The 14,651-nt window shown below is 40.9% G+C and overlaps 2 protein-coding genes across 3 annotated transcripts; both read left to right on the top strand.

Annotated features, from left to right (window-relative positions):
* The first annotated feature begins 168 nt into the window (after nucleotides 1–168).
* Nucleotides 169–5,554, top strand: klhl36 (kelch-like family member 36). 2 transcript variants are annotated; one of them, XM_066713948.1, is made up of 5 exons: nucleotides 169–472; nucleotides 1,697–1,810; nucleotides 2,480–3,553; nucleotides 3,798–3,955; nucleotides 4,141–5,554. In XM_066713948.1, exons 2-5 carry the CDS (start codon nucleotides 1,751–1,753, stop codon nucleotides 4,688–4,690), a joined length of 1,842 nt encoding a protein of 613 aa, XP_066570045.1. In that variant the 5' UTR covers nucleotides 169–472; nucleotides 1,697–1,750; the 3' UTR covers nucleotides 4,691–5,554. The 2 variants fall into 2 exon arrangements, with proteins under 2 accessions (XP_066570045.1, XP_066570044.1); XM_066713947.1 differs by having other exon boundaries at nucleotides 1,694–1,810.
* A 933-nt stretch (nucleotides 5,555–6,487) lies between these two features.
* Nucleotides 6,488–13,659, top strand: LOC136759103 (serine-rich adhesin for platelets). Its single transcript, XM_066713945.1, has 7 exons — nucleotides 6,488–6,916; nucleotides 7,707–7,915; nucleotides 8,011–8,109; nucleotides 8,419–8,520; nucleotides 8,935–9,045; nucleotides 9,819–9,966; nucleotides 10,614–13,659. Exons 1-7 carry the CDS (start codon nucleotides 6,823–6,825, stop codon nucleotides 12,287–12,289), a joined length of 2,439 nt encoding a protein of 812 aa, XP_066570042.1. The 5' UTR covers nucleotides 6,488–6,822; the 3' UTR covers nucleotides 12,290–13,659.
* Nucleotides 13,660–14,651: the final 992 nt, after the last annotated feature.

Genomic DNA, 14,651 nt, shown 5'->3' with positions numbered 1-14,651 from the left:
ATGCGAAAATTGCAGGCTGAAGAACATTTAAATGCACAGGAAACATTATTAATGGTTTTATGTAAATACAAATAATATGGTTCAATATATTGGGTGCAGGGTTTAATTACTACATTTTAGTCGAAGCAAAATATTGCATTCTAATCTGATTGCTGTTGTTTTTTCATTAGTAGTTCTACGGAAGCAGAAACAGTAAATGAGAGCCAGAGAAAAGATCCGCAGCAGCTGAGCCCAATTCAGCCAAACATGAGCCCCGCCTCCGCCTGCTGTGCCACCCGGCGGCCCAGCCCGCCAGCGCCGCATCATCCTCACACGACCTCGCCGATTGGTGTGAAGATCTGTCAATCAGCAGAGCACTTCCTGGATGAGATCATGGCTGCGGCACAGAGATGGGCAAATGCCCCAAAACTGATGTTTGGGAAAGATCCAATGTAGCAACTTAACGAAATTTATAGAGAGCGAGAATGAACTGGTAATGCATACGATACTGTATTTTGTTTGAACTGTCAATCTGTGAGCAATGTTTTTATGAATGGGGAAATGTCAAGCAGATCGTATACTGTTACCCAGACCTCACAATGGACAGCTAAATACCCTTGTATTAATAATAATAATATGGATAATGAATGCAACTATTGTTTATATATTATTAGAATGCAGCTTAAAGCGACAATGTATCTCGTTCGTGAACGTTCTCGAATTTAATAGGTTAAGGGATGTTTTAATGCTAAGACCTCCGTATTTTAATGTTTTCTCGATATCTAACAATGTTGTACATTTTCCATGCTATAACATTTTGGAACAGCGTTATTCTAGTTTTAGGAGTGCATAGACTCTACTGTTGCAGCTACAGCGGTATTAACACACCCTGGGTCTGTAAGCGATGTCTTTAGTTTAGCTTCACAATGACCAGTCTTTCATGTCCTTATTTACATATTTAAATTAATAAATAAGACATAGCGTCGCCTGTACATACATATACAAATAAATGTATGTACTAAGTTAATACCGTTTTTACCGTAATCTACTATTCATTTAAATAAATGTACTTTGAGATAATTGAAAAAGAAATCGTTTTATTATATTGCAGTTTGTTCAGTGAATTTCAATGATTTTCAAAGTAAGAGGCTGTGCCTCCACAAAAACATGTTTGAATCATTATTTTGCTGCATAAGTGCTTACTTCACAAGTGGCAACATTTCAGTCTAAGGTAACATGCATTTTGCAAAGATGTTGGAGTACATTTCACTGTTTGATTTAATAATTAAAAACATAATTACCATGGTGCCCCAGACGTAATTTACAAGGGGATACAAAAAATCCTTTTAAGTTTTACACTGTCAATATTTGCATTTGAGCTGACTGACAGAAACAACTCTGAAAATAAACTAAAGAAAAAATGAATTATACTCAACTATATGCTCCATAGCCAGGGATGTGAAAACAGGTTTTGAGTTTATGATCAGTTTCTGTTAAAGCTATGAAGCATTATTAAAAACATGAATAAAGGCAGCACTTTAAACACTTCATTAAAAAATAAATAAAACAAACATTGCTTTGGGCTTTTCTTCAATACAGTCCAGACACGTGCTGAAAAAGTGCACCCATCGCAAAAATAGTGCAGCACAAGCACTGTAAAAGTAAACAGTATTTGACACTTGGTAATGCATATTACTGACGGGTGTTTTTCCAGCAGGATTTGCTTTGCTGAAAAGACCCTCACGTGTCTGATCATAAGTGTCTGATCGCAATGGAGGGGGGGAGACAGAACCGAGTGTCCCGTCCACACAGAATCAGCGAGTCATCCAAGGTGGGGCTCCTTCAAATTACTTTGTATGTAGATATAGATGTATGTAAATGTAGTTTCTGCCCATATAAAATGCCAATCTACACCATAACCCAAGGAATTGAGGGTATATTGCATCAGATAACCCGAGCTGCCACTTTGCATATGTAAAGCCTTTTCCATCAGGACCACAGAATCCATTATATTATTGTGAATGTATCAAGTGTCAGGAAGTGCATGAATTTGCACATAATTTTTTTTGCAACAATACACTTATTCAAAATGAATGTTTGGTTTTCTGGTCCTTTTCCTGCACCTCACCATTTGTCTGTACTACTTTGCCTTGAGTTGAAGAAAACTAAATGCATATGAAGATACTTGGAAGACCAGAAAGGTGGGATAGTGGTGCAAAGTGAAGGTCACACAGACTGCAAAGAAACAAATAAGACCCATGCAGCAGTATAATCCATTGCCTTCCAAGCTACACAAACTGCACTGATGTGGCAAAAATGCAATCTCATTAATGTTATTTTGACTTAATGCATCTGTCTAGGCATACTTCAAAATAAGGTAACAAAATTTGAAATATCAAGCCCTTAGTGGGTCCCTGAAATGAATTAAAGTACACTGATGAGGGAGCTGAGAGGTTTGCGCTGCACTGTGGACCAGGTGACAGGGTGTTGTTTCTTGCAGGTTTACCGCTGGGGGGAACATGCAAGCGCCATCCTGCAGGGCCTGAACGAGCAGCGCCAGAAGGGCCTGTTCTGCGACGTGGTGCTGCTGGCGGATGAGCAGCGTGTGCCGGCTCACCGCAACGTGCTGGCGGTCTCCAGCGACTACTTCAACTCCATGTTCACCATTGGCATGCGGGAGGCACGGCAGCTGGAGGTGGAGCTGGTGGGGGCGTCCTACATCGGCCTGAAGGCGGTGGTGGACTTCCTTTACAGCAGTGAGCTGCCGCTGGATGGGGGCAACATCGACTATGTGCTGGAGACGGCGCACCTGCTGCAGGTGTGGAGAGTGGTGGACTTCTGCTGCCAGTACCTGGAGAACGAGGTCAGCGAAGAGAACTATCTGTACCTCCAGGAGCTTGCATTCATCTACAGCCTAGACCGGCTAGACTCCTTCATTGACAGCTTCATCCTGCACAACTTCGGTACTCTCTCCTTTACTCCGGACTTCCTGCAGAATGTCAGGGTCCAGAAGCTCTGCTCCTACCTGGGTAGCAGCCAAGTCCAACACGACTGCGAGCACAACCTCCTCCAGGCGGCTCTCCAGTGGCTCACCCAGAACCCAGAGAGGGAGGCGGACGCCCGGCAGATCCTGGCCAACATCCACTTCCCCCTCATACCCCGTGGAGACCTGCTGAATCGGGTCAAGCCAGCGGTGCTCTCCCTTCTCCCCAAGGAGGCTAACTGCGAGGCTCTCATCGAGGAGGCCCTGAACTACCACAGCCAGCTGATGGCTCAGCCGGTGTTGCAGAATCAGCGCTCGGCTCTGCGGTCGGAGGGGGAGAGGCTGCTGTTTGTGGGCGGTGAGGTGTCAGAACGTGGGGAGGAGCTGAGCGATGACGCCTGCTTCCTGGACTCCAGCGATGGCCATTGGATAAAGGAGACCCAGCTCCCCGCCCGTCGGAGCCACCACTGCGTCACTGTGATGGGGGGCTTCATCTTCGTGGCTGGGGGCAGCTCATCTCGGGATAACGGGGGGGACGCCGCCTCCAACCTGTTGTACCGTTACGACCCACGCTGTAACCAGTGGATCAAGGTATTCGGTCCTTCTGAACCTGGTAGAGCATTCAAGCTCCCCATGTCAGGGAACCAGATTTTTGGTGTGGGTGGTTGGTCGCTGTGCTGATAACTTACAGGGAGAATTAGTATAGCTTTTCTCCAGCCTATGTCCAAATATCATGAAGCCACAAAACAAAAACTGATTACTCAGTTGCTTCTTCCAACTGTGTGGTGTTTGTCATTACTCTAACACTAATGGCGGCGGGGTTCTATTTTTACAGGCTGCTGCAATGAACCAGCGAAGAGTTGATTTCTACCTGGGCTGCATAGCAGACCATCTCATTGCGGTGGGAGGACGCAATGACAATGGCGCCCTCTCTTCAGTGGAGATCTACAGTCCACTCAAGGACACTTGGTCTTATGTGGCAGGACTCCCCAGGTAATCTGCTCCCATTTCCTTTTCTCTCACCAGTTTAAGTAATCAGGAGGTACATAAAACAGGCAGATACAGTGAAATGTGCAATGGATTTTTGGTTTTAAGCAACATCAATCACAGGCAGCAAAGAGTTCTGATCTCACCCCACCTTCTCTTTTCCTTTGGCCATTGTCTTGTATTTGCTCCAGATTCACTTACGGCCACGCTGGCACCACCTTTAAAGAGTTTGCCTACATCTCCGGGGGCCACGACTACCAGATAGGACCATACCGGAGGAACGTGTTGTGCTATGACCACCGTATAGACGTGTGGGAGGAGAAGAGGCCTATGATCACTGCGCGAGGCTGGCACAGCATGTGTACCTTGCAGGAGCACATTTATGCCATTGGGGGCAGCGATGACCATGTGGACACCATGGAGCGCTTTGACATCCTGAGTGTGGAGTGTTTCAGCCCCCAGTGCAACCAGTGGACCCGTGTGGCGCCCCTCTTCCAGGCCAACAGCGAGTCCGGGGTGGCTGTCCTGGGAGGCAAGATCTACATCCTGGGGGGCTACAGCTGGGAGAACACGGTCTTCTCCAAAGGGGTTCAAGTGTATGACCTGGAGAAGAAGAAGTGGAGCCGGGGGCCCGACCTCCCCAAGTGCATCGCCGGCGTGTCCGCCTGTGTCTGCACCGTCAAGCCCAGGAGCCCTGAGAAGAAGCGCAAGGTCAAAGGTCACCAGGTGCGGGGCAGATGACTCCAAGGTGCTTGAGACATGACTCGCCATGGCTGATGTGCACTGAGTGGGGGAGATGGTGGGCGATCCGTTAAAGCACAAGGGAATTCCTCTTTGTATTGTTTTCTATTATTTTATTCTGCAGTAGTGTCAGGCTCGTTTCTGTGCTGCATGAGTATTGATTGAGCTGTGTTGGAGATGCTGCTGATTGAGGGAGGGGGGTTTGGCCCTGGAAGAACAGTCCTGTATTTGATCAGACTGCACCCTGTGGAGAGAACTCTGCCAGGGTGGTTAATCCATATACGTACATCATTGCTAGTCAGTATTGTTTCACATTATTGCAATTTAAGAGATGCTGATGGTCAAATAATTGTTGCAATTTAATCCCTCGTCATATATATATAAATAATATTGGTTCCCCTTCATTTGAGACAATGTTCTTGGTGAATTAGTTTAATAGTTGTTTATTAAACTACGCATTTACTAGTGGCATATTTTTAAAAGTGAACTACTAAATATTAATAGATATAGTAGAATGAGTTGCAGGCCTAACTTAAGTCTACTGGAATATTACTACCACCTGCTATGTTGAATCAGTGTTCAATAAACTTTAATATACATATATGCAATATATATAATGTGTGTTTTAAGCAGCTCTCATTCTGTTAAGGTTATCCCAGTGAGCATCATTGAATTTCAGACAACTGACTGTTAGCAGGCATTAATGCAAAGCACTAATCAGTATTTTTCTATGTGCTTAACCTTCATATTAAAGCACATGTCTGTTTGTGGCAGCTGTTTTGTATTTTTTACCCTTTGCACATGGAATGAATAATGTTGGATCACAACATGAACAAAAACAACCAAAAATATATATGGTCTGTTTACATTGTAGTCTAGTTTTTTAACAAGGTTTTCTGATGGTGGAATAGTGTGGGGGAAACATTGGTAGCATTTCAGATATACGACTCAAACTGAAAAACACTGACAACCATTCCTCTCAATTATAAATTAGTTATTTAACCATATTAACTTTACATCTTAACTTTATGGAATTATTTTAGTGAATAGCTCTTTAATGCTTGATTCCAGTGTGTAATTCCATAAAGAAACCAAACAAGTCTCCATTTAAGGTACTGACAAAGGTAATTGCGCCAAAATGGCTTATGCAAACGTATGAGGCATGTATTAAATAGTTTAATTAGCTGCTTTTATTTCTGGTATTTATAAAAATAGCCCTCTGAACTGGTGTCTTTCTGGTGTTACTGTTTTCTTTTTACCTAAAGTGATGTGCCGAGACAGACTGCACCAGATAACATACACCAAAAAGTACAGGAACAGCAGACAGAAAGATGAAAGAAGAAGCTGTAATAACCCAAATTGTTACAACACTTAAAGGTCTTTACAAAAGTTTATAAAAGGATTTTTGGAGCAACTATCAATTTTAAAGCCAAAGTTCAACAGAAGGTAGGCATATATATATACAACTATTACTTATACTAAACTGCAAACCATCAGATACTAACCCGCATCCTTCCACATACATTAAGTAATAATTTATGTAGGAAGTACTGTCCATGCAGGCAAAGTATTTAATGTTTTTAATTCTTGTTTTTATTATAATTGTTTCTTTCTCAAAAGCAGAACTATTAGGAACATAGAACACGACTAAAAAAAAGCGTGTCTGCAAAATAAAACTAACTTTTGCAAAAATGCATATTCATAGTCTGGAAGAGACTGAGCGCTCACGTCATCGAAATCCGAAACTATAAAACTGACTCGATGTCTGACGCACATGCGCAAATGCGGAGGCGTCACATGATCGGTGTCACGTGGCCAATGTCACGCGAATGGACGCCTCTGAAACCGGAAGTCGGTTTCTTGCCCGAACATGCCTTTGCGAAATTTGAAGTAGATGTGTGTGCAAGTTGTGCACCTATGCTTCAATGTAGCCCAGGGAAATCCGCAGCTGTACCGGCAGTATATGTGCTGTTCACTGTATGACCGTTTTGTAATGATCAATGCTCAGAAACGTTAACACAGTGGTAGGCCTAGTACAGTGAACATATTGGCTATGGGCTGACGTGAGTGTTGAAACGCAATGTAATTTCTTTAAAAAAACGACAGCGCGTTTTTCAAATACATCACTCATCATGTCAGAGCAGAGATGTGTTCAGCTCAACCCCGAGTTAAAAACGTGGATCTTGGAATATGCGTGCAGACACAGGTTGTTGGACATTGTTAAAGGTAACAGTTGCCTATTGATGATAATGTGTTTGTTTGCCATTAAATGAGCTTCAGTTCGTTTGTTTTATAACACTGTCTTTGCATTATTTTGTATTGATAAAATAATGTTTAAGATTCATCCATAATAAAGAAAAGCATTCAAATAAATAAATACCAGATGCATATTTTGAGTTGCATTCTTTTAGCATTTATTTTGACCATGAAACGAAATGTTAATATATTTATTGCTTAGTTTTTGTAATGCATCGGCGACACAATATGAAAGGCTTTTCCTTTCATTTTGCCGTCATGCTGCTTTAATAAATACAGCAGGCATAGTAATGCACAACTATAACATGATTTTATGTCCGAGTTTTATAATGGTAGTTTAATAATTTGCTATGCTTTCTATGCTTACTATGCTATGCTTTTTCATAATCAAAGACAACCCAAGATTTTTACCGGTATACTTTAGTCAATATACAGTAAAACATTTATAAATGTATGTTTTTTCACAAGTGCTTATGTAACAACACAAAGAGTACGTCTGGACAATGTGAAATAAATTGCAAAACAAGAAGCACAATGAGTCTTTTCTACGGACAAGAAAGATGTTGGCAGTCATGCAAATAAATAAATATACAAATTAAAGACCCGATGTTCTTCATGTTGAAGACCATTGCTATCATTAGTAATGTGGTGCCAGGGTTTAGTCTTACCAGAAGGCTATATTTAATATATTCTACACTTAGATATGTTAACCTAAAACTAATGCAGTCTTTTTTTTGTCTTTGTCTGTCCCCTCCCTCAGTCTGCTGTGAGGGGATTACTGAGGACCATTCAGTGGACAGTCCCCTGTCCCTGCGCATTGTTGCTGCTGGCCTATGGTCAGTGATGAAGAACAGAGCTGTAGCACATTATGACAGGATCGTAGACTTCCTGGATGTGATTCATAAGCAGATTCCAAACCTGGTTGAGTTCAGGCATTACATCAAAATTTGCGTGGGACTGAAAGCCAAGGTAACCTGCATAAGAAATGAAGCTGTTGCTTACGAGTGATGTCTGTTATGATATGTATTCTCTCTCTCTCTCTCTCTCTCTCCATTTCTTTCAAGATCATCCTGGACATGTTTTCAAGCAACCAGCCACTGCTGAGTATTATGAAAAAACTCAATGTGTTTTTCCCTGCAAATGGATTTGAGAACTGTACATCTGTGAGTAGATTTACTTAGCTTCATCATCAAGTGCTGTTGAAACTCATCTCATCCTTGACTACTGTTTTCCTCTTTCTTTTTTTGTCTCTTAAGAATGTATTTCAAAGTATATCATGTCTGTTGAGATTAGGGCTGCAAAGCATTCTGTGCAGTTCGATGATATTTTCAAGCCCACTTTGTCATCAACAATAACACCCCAATGTAGTCCTTGGCCATCAAAATGTGCCTTAATGCACATAATGCTTGTGTACTGTATGTATAGTTAACCCTTAATTCATGCCCTGTTATTACCCCCCACACCCTCCCCAGACAAGAAGAGACCGTCAGAAATTACGCCGATGTTGTCACCAGTTTCGCAGGCTGGTGTTGAGAATGATCCGCGATGATAGCTATCGCAAGACATACGTTGAGGTAAGACTCTGGTCAAAGAGAACTGTAACCTCTAGGATCTTCAGAGATATAATCTGTTTTTTATCTTTGTTCTATATTAAAATGAAAATTGATTACAAATTCTTTTGTAAAATAAAATACCACGAAACTAATTAAATCTCATCCCACTACACAAATAAATAGATGAGGATATTTAAGAACCTCCACAGCTTTGTTGATTGGGTTATATTGACCAATTTTATTATTTAAAAAAGTAATTGAACAGATGTTATTTAAATGTTATTTAAAGTGGTTAGGGTTTGATCTGTGCATCATTAACTGCGGCTGAGACACAATAAAGCCACCTATCCTCCATGCAGGGTATTAACTTTTTACAGAAGGGAACGTTGTGTAATGTGAGTCTTCATCTGTAAAGTGACGCTATTGTGTCTTTAGGAAGAGCTGGAAGATGAGTACGGGGAGCTGTTCACTGCTGCGCTGGAGAAGCTCCTCTGGGAGTATCTGGAAAGGCTTGAAAGTGGATTGCCTAAAACAACCATAGAGCAGGTGAGGGTCTCTAATACAGCATGCCACAGGTCATAAGCTGGGAAATTAATTTGTTTCACATACATGTTGTGTGGGAGTGTCTTAAGCTGTTCTACATCAAGTTATTTTATTAATGGATGTTAGCGATACTCAGTGCTCCTTCACAGTTCTTTCCAAAGCATATGCTTGTGGTTTTGGGGTAATAATAATGATTAAACACTGTCTCCTACATTTTAAACCATATTCTAAAACGGGGGCTTTCAAACTGGTCCCCCTGTACCCCCTGCCCTGCTGGTTTTTGTTCCAACTGAGGTCTTTTGTTCCACGACCGGTTTGAAAACCCCTGTCCTAAAACATGCTTGGGGAAGAACTTGAGAAAAGCTGTCAAATGTCTGGTGGAAGTTAGTTGTGTTCCCAGGACTGTCCAGCTGGGGGCAATGTATATACTTCATATAGACTCTAAATATTCTCTTCAGTGGTTAGTTTTACATAACATTTTAATTATGTTATACAAATACCAACACAATATAGTTTCTTTAATTCTTTAAGCAAACTAACACCAATATTTTTTCTAAATTACATTTAATCTTATTTTTGATTGATGTGTGACTGGAAATGGTACTTTAAAAAATAGCAGTATAATTCTTTCCCCGTGATATTTTTACTATCCTAAAAAAAATTCAACTAAAACTATGTTGCCTAACCCTAAAACAAATAAACTAAAATATTAAAGGGAAATTAGTGCCATATCATCAAAAGCAGTGACTTTATGAGAATGTTTATTTCCTCTGTAGCTCTTGGCCTTTAAGGGGGACACTCAATGCCTGACCGAAGGGGAGAACTTGCTGGCAGAGCTCTTGGCCAGGGAGAGCCACAGCGTCCCAACAGTGCTGCAGAGTCTCCTGCAGTGCGCAGCTATGCAGAGCTCTCCACAGGAACCAGGTACATGGTGGTTCATTGTTCTCAGTTCAAGAGGCTGAGATCACCATGCTAGCGGTTTCACAATCTTCCACTGAGCTCCATTTGTGGCTTCTTCTTACATATGTGGGAGGTTCAACTTTGTAATTTCAATCCAGCAATGTCTTCTGTCCACTCAACATAATTTTCTTTAGCTTTGCTGCATTTAGTCAATTTTCGCACTGCCCATGCCCCTTAGAAATACTGATTTTGGTTGTGACGCCTCCAAAACCTCACTTTTCATAAAATGTTGAAAATATTGAAAATGTCTGTCTCTATAGTGCATATCTTGCGCTAATTTATGATCTCGTCTTGAGTGAACATCCATTCCCAATCTCTTGGCAAGATTTGTGGATCACTGGTGCTGACAAAACTGTTCCAGATACCAAGCCATTGCTTAGGGCTCCACCCATTACCTGGATTTATTTCTCCCAGCAATTCATGCATCTCCCCTGAGGAGACTAAGGGCTTGACAATTGCACTGGCATCTCACTTGGCTTCTCACTCTCGTCATGATCTAACTGTTCATTGGTACAAGTCTTAATTAAATGGTTTGAAGTATATCCTAAATTAAACTGAATCATAATTGACTGAATGATCTTGTTTCTGTTTATTGTTTTCATTTTATTTAGAATCCCTTCCACTCAGTCCCAGCAGAACATGCCCACCAAATACCAAATCTCTTTCCAGTGCAGCCTACACTTCCTGTCTGGATAGATATGCTGAAAATCACTCTGCAGACGAAAACCAAAGGGAGCACTGCAACAGCAAAGAGATAGACTTCAGCTTTGGTCCACAAGTCAGCTCAGGAGATAGTCCGGGTCCACTGGTGAAACTAAAGAGGACAGACCCTGAGGAAACGGGGAGTGTGGACAGAAATCAGACTCTGAAGCAGTGCACATGTGACAACTTCAATCTTCAGCCTTGCAGGGAACCTTCAGAAACAGGAGATCGGACGATGATTGAGGCGGGAACTCTTTCAGAAAGAATACAAACAACAAGGCAAGGAGCCACAGAGACATCTGAACAGGTGGGACATGAGCTGGATGAACAGGAGGAAGGGGCGTGGGAAATTGAGGAGACCCCAGAGACCCCCCAGGAAGGAGTGGGCAGTTGTTCTTCACGACAAGTCAATGCGGCACAACATAAAGATGAATCTATGGCTGCAACTAAAGACAAAAGCAATAGTGGGGAGGATTTGATCTGTCTTGGGGATGCTGATATCATTTTGCTTTCGAATACCAACCACGAGAGAGACCAGGAATCTTCCAGGGTTGAGAACAGGAACACAGGTGCAATAACTAATCCTAGCGTTAACGAGGTGGGCCCTGTATTTTCCATCCTGAAGATGGACTATTCCTTTGAAAACTCAGAAGAAGCCCAATCTCCCCCAGATCCTTTCCAGTCTCAGAAACTGAGCCAGATGAATAAAGCAAGTGAATACAACCTTCCCAGAGCTGGAGTAGGGGGTGAAGGAGCCATAACCAATGTAACCTGGTGGCAGGAAAGCCAGACAGTAGGCTACAGTGAAACCGATCAGAACTGGGCCGTATCTCTCAAGGAAATGCAACAAAAAGAATGCGGTAGACATCCCAGGTTGGTGACAAATGTGGTAAAGCAAAGTGCAGCAAAGGAAACCACCCCAAGCATTATTCTCATTGGAAACCCAGACTCTTGGCTCAGACAAAGCACTGCAAAAGGACAAAGTTTTGCAGTACAACAAAAGTGTGAGCCATACGCAAGGCAACACTCCCAAAACCCAGATGTCATCACAGCCGTCACTCCAAGCCTGAAGTCCATTGGTGTGCCAGGGGGGAATCAATATGATCCTTGTAGCAGGAACAGCCTGGTTTTCAATGGAGTTAAGGTATCTGTGGAGAGACAGATATCCCTGCTGCAGCCTCCAAGACTACAGCCAGTGGTCCGGTTGAATAAGTTGACTTCAGACATCTCTGGGTCTTCCTTTACTGGTCAGTACCTAGACCAGTCCAGCTTGGAAACGGAGGAAGAGGAAAGTCACAGCTTTGGGGTCTTACAACCTTCTTGGAGTCTGCAATCCTCCAATAGCTCTCCATTGCGGAGAAGCTCGAGGCTGAGAGATCATTCGAAAGACCAATCTTTGGAAAGACTTCCGAGGTGCAAAGTTGAAGCATCTGAGGTTGTTGCGAGTCAGAGCTCCTCGGCAAGCATGATGAGTTCTACTAATGAGTCCTCTTTTACAGACTCTGACTACTCCCCGTACAAGAAAAAGAAAAGAACTACGAGAAACCACAGTAGCAGAAAAACAGGACTTGCAAACTTGTATTGATGGCAGTTTGGTCCTGTTAAGAGTTCAGAACTTGTGTATGTGTGATCTAATCAAATGTACAGCAGGGAAGGAGTGGGGCAGCTTATTATTGAGTCTGCACTCAGCAACAGACCCTTTTAATGTCTTTGGTAATTATGACCATTGAGGGAAAGAAGACAAATGTAAATGTGTTGTATTGTATTGAGTTATCATATTATATTATATTATATTGAGTGTTTATTATTGATGTAATATAGTATTTTTCTATTTCTGTGTTTTAGTAGGTGTGAATAATTCTTTCAGAAATTACTCGGGTACACAATCTTGTCAATAAAGGCTACAGATTAGTCTTTCCCCCCATGGAAGAAAATTAGTTTTGGTGATGGATCAATGTAATGTGTTGTGTTCGAATAATGATGGTTAATTTTAATTTGTTTTCGGAAATAGAAAGCTCTTGAAAAATATGTCAGCTGGGATTTTTGATTCAGTTTCAATCTTGTGTAATGTCACCTTCCTTATTCTTCTAACATTATATTGGTATGATTTAATCAATTTCAAGTTTCTTTTATAAACCCTAATTAGGTATAGGATATTTCAGGCATTTCATCTGACAGATGTCACCCTAAAATAATAAAAAATAATAAACATGGTGTACAGATATGTTTTCCGCTTTGTAAATTCTGGACAGGAGTCTGACACTTCTCATGGACACATCGGACTGCTATGGAGTCTTTCCTGTTTCTCTCGTGATGCTCGTGTCTGCAGTTCACAGGTGGTATATTTGTACTCGTGCTGACAAGGGAGGTTTTGTTCTGTGCGTTTTCTTTATAACCCTGTCTCAATATCTGCTATATGGAGGTCCCAGAGCACACACCCTGCCCTCAGTATGTTTTGAAGTACAATGTGTTTGTTTTTTAAGCAGACAGTGGATGGTGAACGCACTTAGAAAATAAAGACCTTCAGGATTGTTTGTATGACCCTGTTGGAGTGTTTCATGTGTCTAATCCGATAGCAGTTCTTGAGCATCCAACCCTGCAGTGTTCTGAGCAATAGTGAACTGCTTTAGTGATTTAGCAAGGTACTTGATTCTGCTGTGGTTTAGATTAACCTAAAAGATATTTCCACACTGAGGTAGTTTCCTTGTAGTTCATATTGTATTCATAGAGTGTAGTGAGGAAATACATAGTTCTTTTATTTTTAGTTGTCCTATTCCCGGTTCTTTAAAAAAAATATATATATAAAAATTAATATTTAAAAAAATCCAGGTATTGTTTGTTAAAAGTCTACAGTGTGAACCCTACTCAATTAATGTAAACATTGCAACAGTGTGATGCAATAACCTATGTGACCTCTTTGATTTTTCTAAAAATAAACTCATGTTTTAAAGTGTTTAGCAAGTGCTTTGTTGTACATTACTTGGATATTATGATACAGTAGATAAAGAATCTCCCAAAGCAATGTATGAGAAAACAATAAGCCTTTCTACAGTAATTATGAGCTGTAATGTAATTCTGTACCATTCAAAGAGTATTGCATCAACAGTGAATATAGTCCATTTCTGATTTTAGTGTGAGGAAACAAATCGTAATGGTTGTGAATGGCGGCTGCAAGAATATGCCGTGCTGCTTACAGACAGGATCCAGCCTAGACAGACCTGCTGTTTGAAATTGCTTTCAAATTGGAAACGCACATAATATGGGAACAAGGCAGATGTGATTGCTTGATTGACACATTAGCTTTTGTTTCTATGTACTGACCACCTGTGACTAGTAAATCAATTAAATTATTAATTAATTATTGGTATCCATGTAATTAAATGGTTCCCTCAGTTCCCTCAAATTTTAATTCTGTATATATTGGAATTGCTAGCAAGGGTATAAGTTTTGAATTACTGATCTACAGGCCCTATGAAATCATGGATATATTTACCAGAAAGGATATTTTCTTAAAGATGTTTTCTTTGTTTAGTGGTTATCTTAAGCTGTGGCAATAAAGGAGTTAAATTGCGCAAATTTTAGTACTATTACTAGATCTCTCTGCTGGAAACCAAAGACAGAATTCCGGCAGGAGGAAAACACACAGCTTTTTAGTGGGACAATGTACTTTTAAAATTGTCTTTATATTCTTAATATTTGTAATGGTTTCCTGTTATTAATTCCATTTATTATTATTATTATTATTATTATTATTATTATTATTATTTATTTATTAGTAGACGCCCTTGTCCAGGGTGACTTACAAAATATAAGAGCAATACAAAGTGCAATAATACAGTGCAGTTCAAGGCATAATACATTTTACACATTTAGAATTTAGTGTATACGAGATATACAGTAAACAATATATGAGGTCTTACATCCTAGATTGTAAAAGCTGATAAGTG

Source organism: Amia ocellicauda, chromosome 9 (genome assembly GCF_036373705.1).
Source record: "Amia ocellicauda isolate fAmiCal2 chromosome 9, fAmiCal2.hap1, whole genome shotgun sequence".
NCBI lineage: Eukaryota > Metazoa > Chordata > Actinopteri > Amiiformes > Amiidae > Amia > Amia ocellicauda.
Note: the sequence above shows the minus strand (reverse complement) of the source record. Positions and strands in the feature narration are given on the sequence as shown.